General features: G+C 46.3%; 1 protein-coding gene across 1 annotated transcript in view; it reads right to left on the reverse strand.

The window, feature by feature from the left end:
- The window catches only part of nhsl2 (NHS-like 2), a 163,134-nt gene that overhangs the window by 25,174 nt on the left and 123,994 nt on the right, over nucleotides 1–13,966 (reverse strand). The window contains exons 3-4 of the mRNA XM_083937461.1: nucleotides 7,737–7,879; nucleotides 796–1,045 (exon numbers count right to left, since the gene is read on the reverse strand). Coding sequence (XP_083793587.1) covers nucleotides 796–1,045; nucleotides 7,737–7,879 — 393 coding nt within the window. The remainder of the gene's footprint in view (nucleotides 1–795; nucleotides 1,046–7,736; nucleotides 7,880–13,966) is intronic.

Below are 13,966 nucleotides of genomic sequence, written 5' to 3' on the forward strand. Positions count from 1 at the left end.
CTCGGAGTAGAGCCGCTGCTCCTTTGCGTTGAAAGGAGCCAGTTGAGGTGGTTCAGGATCATCTGGTAAGGATGAACCCTGGGCGCAGCGTCAGAGAGGCAAATCTGAGCGGACTGTGCTGCTACCTTGGGCGCTACCGCCTCTTCCATAGGAAATAAATGGAACAGCCGCGGCCTTAAGAATAAATCTTAACATCCACTGGTCAGACAAAAGCAGCAACAACACAACAACTACCAGCAGAAGACGAACCCCAGTGTCAAACACCACACCACCAGAGAAGCTTTGACCAGAGAACCCCTGCTGACGGTGGACTTGCAGACGTCAAGAGCTTGAGATCCAACTGCGATCAGATAGAGAAGAAAGCAAACCACTGGGAACTCTGGAGGAACCATATGATACTCCAGGAGGAGTGTCTGGCATCAGTAAGAAGTAAGTAACTGTGACTGGATAATCACCAACACTTCATGGACTGTATGCCAATCGCATGTGTTTCCATGCACCCATTTAAATTCGACAAACTTCTTCTGTTACTTTGACGGATCGGGATCCGTGCAGGCGATGAAACGCTCATGGATTCTTTGAAGTACTGTAGATGCACCAGACCCAAGACTTCAAAAAGGCAAGAGCTAGAAAACTATGCGGTCTATAGTGATTATATGCAGAAGGGTTCATGCAGCACTACCTCAATAACTTTGTTTTAATGAAAAACACCCTGGAGCTTTGTTAGGATGCATACCGATGAGACTGACCGGCCTCAATTACTACCAATGTGACCCCCCACACATCGTGAAGTACCTGTGACGTCGAGCGGTATGAAGTGACCCGGCGTGCGTCTCCCGAGCTGCCAGCGTGGTTTGTCGGCGACGGGGGGTCCGGCGGTAGCAGAAGTGGCGGTGCTGCTGCTGCTGTTGTTACTGCTCCAACCCAGCGGGGGGCGATCCGAGCCGCACGGCGACGGGGACGGGGAGGGAGACGGGTCGGTCACGGACCTCAGTCCAAACACAGAGGAGGCGGTTTCATCGTCGTAGAGCTGTTTGGACGCCGGCTGAGGGGAAGAAAGAGAGGGAGTGTGAGGCAGGTTTAAGCCTGCACTGATTGATTCTCTGATGCTCCTTGGGGTGGAAAAAAGGCTGTAAACACCACACTGACATCATCACCTTATTAACAGGATATGGTGACCGTGTTAGTTTCCTATTTACACATCCAGCAGAGCAACAGAAGCATTCGTTTGAAGATGCGTTTCTGGGTACAAGGCAAATGCAAATGCAATATTCATTCCCCTTTTAGCTCATCTGCACCAACCCCCGAGGGGAAATATCCGTCTCTCCACCTTGTTTACCAGCTAGTCGCTAACTTTGTTGCTAACTTGTGAAAGACGTTATAACACTTACGTTATAGAGTTAGCTAGAGTTGCATGATAATTTTCTGTGGGTTTGTCATCACATGTACGATCAACCCTTTTCACATCTTTAATAGTAAAATATCAATAACAGCAGCTTTAAAAGTGAACTTTGAAGATTGATCTTTGCAGAAAATAACAATTACTACAATGTAGACATGTGGGAGGCCTTTTATTATTTGGGTTTTAGGAGCGTTCTTTGGTCCATGCAGGGCTGGACATTGACTTTTCAAAGCAGGCACGCAGCAGCTTTTGGTTATCCCAAACTTAGAATATGGTCGCCATTTGTTCTCGCCTTGTTTTTTGATTAATTAAGATACAATGCAGTCATACGTCAGCCTAATAATTAAACTGTGACATAAAAGAATAAGAGCTTCACTACTGTCTCTTAAGCAGGTGCTTGACCGTAGCAGCAATATTCTAATATAACCAATCTCATCTCATCTCATCTCATCTCATCTTCAGCCACTTATTCGGGGTCGGGTCGCAGGGGCAGCAGCTCCAGCAGGGGGCCCCAAACTTCCCTTTCCAGGGCCACATTAACCAGCTCTAACTGGGGGATCCTGAGGCGTTCCCAGGCCAGTGTGGAGATCTAACCTCTCCACCTGGTCCTGGGTCTTCCCCGAGGCCTCCTCCCAGCTGGACGTGCCTGGAACACCTCCCTAGGGAGGCGCCCAGGGTTCATCCTTACCAGATGATCCTGAACCACCTCAACTGGCTCCTTTCAACGCAAAGGAGCAGCGACTCTACTCCGAGTTCCTCACGGATGCTGAACTTCTCACCCTCTCTCTAAGGGAGACTCCAGCCCCCCTCCTGAGAAAACCCATTTCGACCGCTTGTACCCGCGACCTCGTTCTTGGGGTCATGACCCAGCTAGGGGTTTAAAGGCCATTTTAAGGCCAACAATTGGTTGCCAGTTTCTCAAAATGTTTGCCAATAGCAACCTAGCAACTTTCAACTTTTCCTTACATTTATACAACTGGGGTTTTTACTGCACTCTGCAACAGTTTGCAACAGTTTACGGCCTCTTGCCTGTTTACGGTCAGCTCTGTGTTGCTGCATTTTCTACACAAACCAACTGGCCAACAGTTTGCCAGTCTGCGGTAGAGATGCACGCCCAAAAGAAAAGCTCACATTTCGGATCAGAAGGAGAAACACACCTACTTTGAAACACGTTTGGAAGACTTGCATATCAGGATTTGGGATATGCAGACAACATGGGTACAAGGACTTTTTCAAGAAGGTGGTTATGGCAATGAAGGAGGGAGGCTTGTGTTCGAATGGGGGGGAAATCTGATTGGCTTTGGCTTCACCTAAATGGGAATATTCACAGTTTAGCAGACATATTGTCTTTTTCAGAATAAGGTCCAAAAACTGAATATTTTGTGCCTGTAAACGTTGTTGTTTCTTTATGTATTCACACAATGCAGTTGGATTAATGAGATTAAGGGTTCGCCCTGGTCGTGGCTTAAAAGAAAATCTGTGTGAATGGCTTCACTCAAACGAAAAGCTGCTTTAAACCCTTAAAAAAAACAAATTCACAATGATTTCTGTTCCATTTTCTTCCAGCTCCTCAACTGTACAGCGAACATTTTATCATCCTTTATCATTTTCACTCATCCATTAATGCATCCTGGTCCTAAATTGATGCCTCAGATTCAATTATCTTGCATCATGCTTTAAACTTCTCTAAAGTTTGCTTGAAACTGATGTTTTCTAGCTCACACACACACACAAAACTAAACCCTAAATTCAATTAAAGCAAAAATCAATACAACCGAGGAGGCCGGGCAGTCTGCCGGAGGTCATCAACTCGTCTACCTCCACCAAAATAAAATGTTCTGTCCTCTTTTAGCTGTTTCCGTGCCAGTGGGAGTTGAAGTACGTAAGAAGCGAGGAGAGAGAGACGGAGAGACTAACAGAGAGCACAGAGCATACCTCACTTTCACCTTTGTCGAGTTAGAAGTGAGAATAATGATGATTTACATTTCTAAAGCTGCCGAAGGAGAGCAGAGAACATAGCAAAGAAGTAGAGGAGCAGAAATATGTGTTAAGATCTGATTAGCCGTCAGGGACAGAGGCTGACACGTAGCAGAGACTTTGCAGGTTCAGTCCCTTGTGTCAACAGGAAGGTGTAATCCGAGCAGGAAGGGAACTGTCATCTGACTGGTATTAAATCTAAGGTATCAACCACTGCTATTGAAAGCTAAACTGCTTTGGGGCTGTTGCAAAGCAGGAAACACTCCAGTTCACGCTCTGTGATGAGATGCATGTGAGAAACCATGTGAATGTACCGTCAGGAAGTCTGAGTTATCTCATGGGAATCTGCCAAAGTCTAATTGAAATGATCCCAAACAGAGAGAAAGGCTTTAATTGAACAGAGCTGTTTAACAGCTTGCTGAAGGAACGCAGCGTCGGTGTGCAGGAAACGTGCAGCCATCTTGCAGTAAAAGCACTGTGGGAGTTCATCAAGCTGCGATAATGACACAGTTCGGGGAAATCGCCTGAGAACTCAGAAGTCACTGCAGAGCGCCTGCTTCATGCTTCAGTTTTGATCCTTTGTAGGTACTTTATGGTATAACGCAACTATTGCTTAAGTCCTTAAAGGCATAGATCATTTTTAAATGCAGACCTTATAGTCTGTGTAATGTTATGAATAATGTATGAGCTGTGTACAGCTGTGTTTGATCGTCTTCTATCGGATAAAACAGCAGTGAAAATTCAAGTTTTTAATCTAGCTCAGGTTCAAAACTGATTCCTTGGTTCGGGTTCGGGCTTGGAGAGAAACTGTGTGGGTTCATGTCGGGTCGGGCCCAATCAAAGCTCTAAATAGTAGCTGATCAGTTAATGTATTGGTTGTTTTTGTAATTTCTGATTGTTAGTCTTGCATATAAAATGTCAGAAAATGCCATTTAAAGTGCTTATTTTGCAAGAAACTCCAAAACATTCCTTTCAAGATCATATAAAATTAAACAAGCTTCGGTGAGAAGCCGGAGACAAACCGTGTGATCTTTCCGCTCGATAAAAGACTCATTCCTACATCCAAATATTTCTGCCAATCAAAGAATCCACTCACATCACTCTATGCTCTCTTCAGAGCCGCCAGACTCCATTGACCAAAACAATAATTTTACCTCACAGAACAAAGTAGTTTTTGGTCTAACGCTGCCTCAATCGGTAAGTTAGTTAGTTTGTGTTGTGCTGTGGCTTTGGTCGCCCCACCTCATAGCCCAATTGTTGAAAAAGGAGTGCTAAAGTGCCCCCTAGAGGCCAAAACCTGTGTAGAAGTGCCCCCTGGGAGCCAAAACCCGTGCTAAAGTGCCCTCTAAGGGCCAAAACCCGTGCTAAAGTGCCTTCTTCAGTGGCGAGGACGTGCTATATTTGCCCTTTTGTTTCCTTTTCACCTCTGCCCTTCAAAATGTCTGTGCACGCCACCGGCTTTGGTGCTTTAAAAGGATTAGGAACTAACAAAACTAACAAGCAAACGTGCCAATTGAGGCGGCAACAGACCAGAAACTCATTTGTTCTGAGAGGCAAAAGTTTTGTCTGGTGGCTTTGAAGAGAGCATGAACAGGATGTTTACAACAGCTTCAGTTCCCCGTCAAAAAGAGCCACTTGACGGTAATGTGAAGTGGTAAAAATAATTTAAATATAGCTTTTTTGTGGTGTCTAAAATACATTTAGCTGTCGCCCCTCCACAGGTAGGTAACACACTGACTAGTACCTTATACAAAAAAATCCCAAATCCCTTTAAGGGCGCACTCACACTGTCCTTCCGCACCGGGCCAAAACCGTTTTTTTGGCTAAAGCCTAGTGCGTTTGACCAGTGTGAGTGCAACCGCTCCACGCATAACTGCGGCCAGCTGGCCGTCCACGGCCCGTCTGAGAGAGGTGGGCTTTTGTAGAGCGCGTTTGCACATGTACGAGCACGAGCACCAGGCCTACGGCGGTTCTGAGGTCATTTCCTGTGCGCCTGTTGGGACGTAGAAAAAAGAAGGAGGGACCATGCGCGGACATTTAAAACAATGGCGGTGAAAGGTTCACGTTGGTGTGATGCGGAGGTGGAGTGTTTACTGCAGATTTGGTCGATGAAAAGATTCAAAAACAGTCGACAAGACGCACAAAAACTCCGAGGTCTACGGAAAGATCTGGAAACAAAGCCACGCATCGCAATGACGTCATCAATGCGTGTGACGTGTTACGGCGTGATGACGTAAAGGCAGCAAGAAGCATTCTCCGAGGCCGAGGTAGTGTGAGTACAAACGGGCCTGGAGGGGGGGACAAGGACCCTAAAGCATGGGGCGCGGTGCGGAAGGACAGTGGGAGTGCGCCCTTAAATGAATTTTTACACTCCAAAATCAGTCAGTAACCTCTCCCCGTTGTTTCAATCAGCACTAGTTGAAAGCGGTGTCATTTGCGGTTTTAATTTTGGATCAGTAATAAGTTATATTTCCATCTGGAAGGCACTAAATGGTTTGGCACATGTTTATGGAAACCTGCTGAGAGTGTGGAAAGCTCGGTGACTAAGCTAACGGAGGGGGTTGGACACACTGAACAATAGTTTTTGGGGATAAAAGAGATAATAACAAAAGCAATGAGGCGTTTTGTCACAACATGATTTTAGCTGCAGCAGTATTGGTGACACTGAAATCATCATTTCCCTACTGGGGACGAGAACACTGTCACCGCATTGTGTTGCAGGCTGAGACCAAAGCACTCAATAAACATGATTGATAGAAGCGATGTAGTCACGCCAATGAGACTTTGACCTTCAAGCTATAAACACACAGCAAACGCCCGATGTCCGGTTCCCTACGCTAAGGAAAGGAAGTCTTGAATGAATTTAGAAAGAGAGAGTAGAGCGGAAATAGAGAGTGAAGGACGGAGAGAAGGGCAAAGGGTGCAGAAGGGGTGAGTTAGTGTGAGTTTAGTGGCAATGTGACGGCCGCTCCCTCGCCGTTCAGGGAGAGAAGTGGAACAGGTAAGTGAGGTGGACACAGCCTGGTTTCTGAGTGTGTGTGTGCGTGTTTGACTGCAAGACGTGTGATGGTTTCAAGAATATAAGTGCTTGAGAAGCGTATGTTTCCGGACAAAATGGGCGACTATGGCTCAGTTGGAAGAGCGAGTCGGCCAATGTCCGAAGGTTCGGTAGTTCACGCCCCGCCCTGCCTTACTTGGGTCATGGTCGTTGGGTCCTTGGGCAAGACACTTCACCCACCGTGTCTGACTGCTGTATGTTTGAGGAGGTGGTCAGAGGGGCCGTAGGCGCTGACTAGCTTCCGTCAGTCGGCCCCAGGGCAGCTGTGACTACTGCGTACTTTACCACCACCACGCACGTCTGTGTGAATGAATGGAGCCTGGACTCTGTAAAGCGCCTTAAGCACTGAGAAAGACGCTATATGAATCTAAGCCATTATAAGAATATAATACATTCATTCATCTTCAACCGCTTATCCCGGGGTCGTGGTCACGGGGGGTGCTGGAGCCAATCCCAGCTGATTGAGGCGGAATATACCCTTGACAGGACGCCAGTCTATCGCAGGGCACATAGAGACGCACAGAGACAGACAACCATTCACACCTACTGGTGATTTAGAGTCATCAATGAACCGAACACCTGCACGTCTTTGGACTGTGGGAGGAAACCGGAGAACCCGGAGAAAACCCACGCAGACACGGGGACAACATGCAAACTCCACACAGAAGGGCCCAGGCCGGGATGCGAACCTGGAACCTTCTTGCTGTGAGGCGACAGTGCTTTCAGTACAAATGAAACATATTCCTCAAGCCTCTATATTGACGTTTGCTACAAGGCGGCGACATCTAATGTGTGACCAGAGTTATACTTGCCTCCCAATATTTCCTTTTCACTATTCTCCCATTTTCCTCCCAATTTTTGCAGCATATTCACACCTTTTTTGTCCCTTTTCATTATTGTATCAGGCACCTGTGTTGTGAACACTGAGGTGATGCGTGTTAATCCCTGGATATGGCTCGAATCAGGAAGTGCGTATGGACAGGACTCCATTTGGTCTGGACTCTGACATGTCGACTGCCTTTGGACTTGACTCCCACTCGACTGGACCTGGTCTTGGACTTGACTTAGACCCGATTAAGCCCTGCCTTTAACTTAACCGTGACAGAACGGTCACGCATCGGCCGTCATTTCACAGCGTTAAACAGAACGTCATATTTCGTAACATATCGAAATAACCGTATATGAAACTCGAGCATGCGTGTTTCTGTTTACCAGATGACCTTTAGTGTGAGGTAGAGTGTGTGTGAGTGTGTTTGTGTGTGCGTGCGTGAGTGTGTGTGCATGTGTGTTTGACTTTACCAGGAAGATGAAGTCAGGTCTCTTGTTGTTGAGGGAGATGGGCGATCGGCTGAGCGAGGTGGACGTGTCGTCGGAGCTCTGCGAGGACGGATGCCGGAACGTCTGACCTGTCAGCTTGGTGTCGTACAACTGCTCCTCAAAGTCTGCACGTAAACAAACAAAAAGAAGAGTTAGTGTCAACCTTCTGAAACAACACATGCACACAAGGAGGACACCGACTCACACACACCAGAGAACCCATTTGCATGGCCGTGAGCAGTGATCTGGTACGACTGCTGCTTTGCATCGCCCTGCAGTTTCCCTCCTGTGACTCCTACTGAAACTTCTGCCACGCCACCTTAAAGGAGCCCTGAAATTTGATTTTAATCCTCTCGTGAGTTGCGGGTCTTTCTCTCCTTTCATTCACTCCTTCTCTTCTACCCTTTTTCTTTCTTTCTTGTGCGTCTTTCTCTCACACTTCCTCTCGATATCTGACTGTTTCTCCCTCTCCGGCAGCTTAGGCGACTCTCCCTCAGGCCATTGTAAACAGATTCCTAACCCCCACCTCCCCCTTCTTTCTCCCCATTCGTGCGCAAACACACACACACACACACACACACACACACACACACACACACACTCACACACACACACACACACACACATACACACACACACACACGAATACACACACGAACGCACACACTCTTCCTCACAACCCCTCAGCCAATCCTTTACCCCAAAACACACTCCCGACCCACTCCCCACTCATCCCATAAGCCCTCAAGCGCTCTCGTTCTCTCTCTCTCTCTCTCGCTCTCTCTCTCTCTCTCTCTCTCTCTCTCTCACACACACACAAACACACACCATCACGCTGACAGCTTCGGTGGAACCGCAGCGCCAGTGTAGTACAGAGTTTCGTGTTGAACTTGCTGTCAGGACAATATGGATTTCTTGCTGGTGGCATATGGTTGCCTAGCGACACACGGGTTGGTGGGGGTAACCATGAACACCTCCCACCCAAACAGCGGTTAATTGTAACCTCTGGTAAAAGTAGTCGTAAAAGGGACCTTTTACAACATCAGAAAGCAAAAATAAAATGCGCGATTTATGGTGCAAAACATGAGAAGGGATCTGGATCTTTATCCACAAAAAGTGACAAAAAAAGAACACATTTTATCTTTTGAGTGAGTTAAAAAAGTGTTTGCGTTACGTTGCAGCCAATTGAAGAGTTAAAAACATCGTTATATTACTTTCTAAAATCAAGAAACCTGCTGAATTATCTTCCCTTCGTTTTAAGGTACAATTGCCCCCAAAGCCTGGATCATTTGGTTAGTGTGAACTCTGCGTTCTGTCCCCGAGAACGGTTCACCAGTCCCTGCCATTTCACTTATTTGGTAGACACGTGACTTGACGATGACGTGACGATGATGTGACGATGACGTGACGATGACATGACAATGACGTGACGTGACGATGACGGTGACGATGACGTGACGATGACATGACGATGACATGACAATGACGTGACGTGACGTGACGTGACGATGACGGTGACGATGACGTGAGGATGACATGACGATAACATGACAATGACGTGACGATGACGGTGACGATGACGTGACGATAACGTGACGATGACAGTGACAATGACGTGACGATAATGTGACGATGACATGACAATAACATGACATGACAATGACAATAGCGATGACGATGACGTGACGGTGACGATGACGTGACGTGGCAAAATTACCGCAAAAAGATCACTCTGGTCTACCCAGCTTGAAATTAGGGCAGAATAAAGCAACATTACGTTACGGTGACGTGTTCGGTGTTCGCACGATGCCGTGTTGATGACGTGAAGATGACGTGACGATGACGTGACGATGGAGTGACGATGACTATGACGATGATGTGACGATGACAGTGACGTGACGTTACGATGACGTGACGTGACGTGACGTGACGTGACCGTGACGATGACGATGACGATGACGTGACGAGACATGACGAAGTGTGAACTCTGCGTTCTGTTCCCGAGAACGGATCACCAGTCCCTGCCATTTCACTTATTCAGTAGACATGTGACGTGACGATGACACGAAGATGACGTGACGATGACACGAAGATGACGTGACAATGACATGCCGATGACATGGCGATGACGTGGCGATGACGTGACAATGACGATGACGTGACGATGACGTGACGATGACGTGACGATGAGAATGATGATGACGTGATGTTATGTGACGTAATGTGACGTGATGTGATGATGACGTGACGATGACGTGACGATGACATGACGATGACGTGACGATGACGTGACGATGATGTGACGATGACGTGACGATGACGTGACGATGACGTGACGATGACGTGACGATGACGTGACGAGACATGACGTGACAATGGCAAGACGATAACGTGACGATGACAATGTTGGACGTGACGATGATGGATGACGTGGCGATGACGTGACGATGACTATGACATGACAATGACAATGACGATGCCGATGCCGATGCCGATGATGTGACGGTGACATGACGAGACGATGACGTGACGATGACATGGCGAAAATTACCGCAAAAGGATCACTCTGGTCTACCGACCTTGAAATTTGGGCAGAATAAAGCATTTAATGCCAAACTAAAGAAACTGAAGCACCAATACCAAAAGGTGCAGGACGTGACGCGCAAATCTGGCGGACATCAAGGACATCTGTAGTACGATGCAGTGGACATAGCATAACTGGGCGAATCACTGACGGATCGCTTGTGTGCTCCAGGACAGAACAGTACAGTAGGTTATGTGAAAGCATTCTTAGTGACTACTGGACTTCCTGCAGCATCCATATGGCAAAGCACTGCAGTTTACAAGGTGATGGCATCTGCTTTATAAACCCTGTGAGCTGTTTTGGCCCCTGGACTGTGCTGCACAGCCTCCTTCACGCCTGGTAAACACATTTACAGAACACAAAGTTTGGCAGGTGTCAGATTTTAAAACAATTTCTGGCAATGCGGATGTGTTTTGGAGTCATGAATAGAAATGAATACCCAGCAGCAACACAACAAAATACCGAAAAAAAGATAATGATGTGTTTTTGCATGAGGGCAGGCGGTGTACCCACCCACCCACAGATTCTGTGTGCTTTTTTAAATGGCACTGGGATCACTGCTGTTGACATCTTCCCTCTGCTGAACTAAAAAGTGCCAGCAGCAGGAACACGTCTGTAGGAGCTCACCAAGTGTAATTATGCCTATGAACTAAAAAGGAAGCACAGCCTCTGCACACACCGACACTTTCACAACCTTCAGCGTGGATTAAGACGATTGTCAGTTGTCATTTTCAGCTCAGCTGCTGCGCGTTTTGGAGGTTATTCAACTCCGTCTTTTGCCCCTACCAGCGCCTCTAAAGCTCACCAGGTAACACGCTGTATATTGAGCGTTTCATAAATACACCAATGGTCATGTAAAAACAGGAGTTTATGGTCATACGGGGAGTTAAAACCTGCAAAAGTTGCACATTTTAAAAGCCTTTTTCTTCTCCAGAGGTACGTAAACAATGGAAAAGTTATAGGAGGATAGGCACAAGCCAAAAGGTTGCACCACAACCTGGCAACCCCAAAGTTGTTTTGGTAAACAAGATGGGTAAGAAATGACACTTTCACAACCTTCAGCATGGATTAAGACGACTGTCAGTTGTCATTTCCAGCTCAGCCGCTGCGCGTTTTGGGGGTTATTCAACTGAGTTTGAAATGGTTTTTAAAAACTCAAGGATGGGAGACATTAGTTCACAGTGCAGGGGGATGTAATCCTTCAACTGGAGGTAAAGCAGGACAATGAAACACTGGAGCAAAAAACGTTTTTCACAAGACGAGGATTACACATTGTAGGCTACTCCTTCTTTTGCACCTACCAGCGCCCCTAAAGCTCACCAGGTAACACGCTGTATATTGAGCGTTTCATAAATACACCAATGGTCATGTAAAAACAGGAATTTATGGTCATACGGGGAGTTAAAACCTGCAGAAGTTGCACATTTTAAAGCCTTTTTTTCTCCAGAGGTACGTAAACAATAGAAAAGTTATAGGAGGATAGGCACAAGCCAAAAGATTGCACCACAACCTGGCAACCCCAAAGTTGTTTTGGTAAACAAGATGGGTAAAAAATGACACTTTCACAACCTTCAGCATGGATTAAGACGACTGTCAGTTGTCATTTCCAGCTCAGACGCTGCGCGTTTTGGAGGTTATTCAACTGAGTTTGAAATGGTTTTTAAAAACTCAAGGATGAGAGACATTAGTTCACAGTGCAGAGACAAGATGTAATCCTTCCACTGAAGGTAAAGCATGACAATGAAACACTGGAGCAAAAAACGTTTTTCACAAGACGAGGATTACACGTTGTAGGCTACTCCTTCTTTTGCGCCTACCAGCGCCCCTAAAGCTCACCAGTTAACACGCTGTATATTGAGCGTTTCATAAATACACCAACGGTCATGTAAAAACAGGAATTTATGGTCATACGGGGAGTTAAAACCTGCAAAAGTTGCACATTTTAAAAGCCTTTTTCTTCTCCAGAGGTACGCCAGAGGTCCAGAAAAGTTATAGGAGGATAGGCACAAGCCAAAAGGTTGCACCACAACCTGGCAACCCCAAAGTTGTTTTGGTAAACAAGATGGGTAAAAAATGACACTTTCACAACCTTCAGCATGGATTAAGACGATTGTCAGTTGTCATTTTCAGCTCAGACGCTGCGCGTTTTGGGGGTTATTCAACTAAGTTTGAAATGGTTTTTAAAAACTCAAGGATGGGAGACGTTAGGTCACAGTGCAGAGGGATGTAATCCTTCAACTGGAGGTAAAGCATGACAATGAAACACTGGAGCAAAAACATCTTTCACAAGACGAGGATTACACGTTGTAGGCTACTCCTTCTCTTGTGTCCCTAGGGGTGACACTGAAAGCAATTTTCCACCACATGTTGACAGTACTTTCTTCTACTTTATGTGGGGAAATGCAAACAGCAAACGAGGGACGGAAAAAAGAAAGAAGATAAAAAGAGTTTCAGTCAAGACACGAGCTGCTTGGGTGGTCGAGACGCCGCAGAAGCTCTGAAAGTTTGGAGGCAGATCCCTTTAAATTGAAGTTTTTGGGAACACGCATGAAAACAAGGCAACACCAACAAAGCAAGCAACAGGCTTCCTTTCAGCATTCCTGTGCAAACTCCACAAACCAATCTAATCTGGTTGGAATAAATGCTCGCACATGGAAAAACTCATTAATCACAATGAGCCTCATGCAAATGCCAACCAACGCACAAACAGTTAGAGTGACGCTGTTACATGACGACATGTTGTGCTGCAGCATATGCTTGCATTCACTTTTCTACCTTTTCTAAAGTGGTCACCAAAAAGTTACGCATTTCTCTTTGAATGATCAAAGCCTTAATTAAATAAATTTACAGTTGTATAATACATTACGCCTTTGCGTTGAAAGGAGCCAGTTGAGGTGGTTCAGGATCATCTGCTAAGGATGAACCCTGGGCGCCTCCCTAGGGAGGTGTTCCAGGCACGTCCAGCTGGGAGGAGGCCTCGGGGAAGACCCAGGACCAGGTGGAGAGATTAGATCTCCACACTGGCCTGGGAACGCCTCAGGATCCCCCAGTTAGAGCTGGTTAATGTGGCCCGGGAAAGGGAAGTTTGGGGTCCCCTGCTAAAGCTGCTGCCCCCACGACCCGACCCGGGATAAGAGACTGAAGATGAGAATATAACCGTATTATGATTTCATCAACATTATATTCAAATCAAAAGGCTTTGCATCAAATTTACCCCAAATGTTTCTGTTTGCAATTAAAGTTTGTACATAAATATTAAACGGTGACATGATGAACCCATGTTTACTGGAAGCCATTAGCTATTTTACTTTGTAAGCTTTAAGAAAACACATCCCTGGCTTTCTGTATTCAGAGAGGCATATGAGACACCCGTGATCATGACAGAGAACTGTCTATTTTGCAGTGTTAAAAATACTTGATTAAAAAGTGCCTGACTGCTGCATGCAAAAACCGCAGGATCAGCTGGTTGGTAAACAGTGAGCAGAAGCCAAAACTCGTCTCATCCCGACTGCGGCGGCATAAAGAAGTGAGGCGTCAGCAAGAGTGCAAAGACACGGGGGGTAAATAGACTTATAGACAAGAAGAAGCGAATGAGGAGGATTTAGAGGAAGTGAAGGAGAAGCAGATG

The sequence above is a fragment of the Echiichthys vipera genome, assembly GCF_963691815.1.
Source record: "Echiichthys vipera genome assembly, chromosome: 22".
Taxonomy (NCBI): domain Eukaryota; kingdom Metazoa; phylum Chordata; class Actinopteri; order Perciformes; family Trachinidae; genus Echiichthys; species Echiichthys vipera.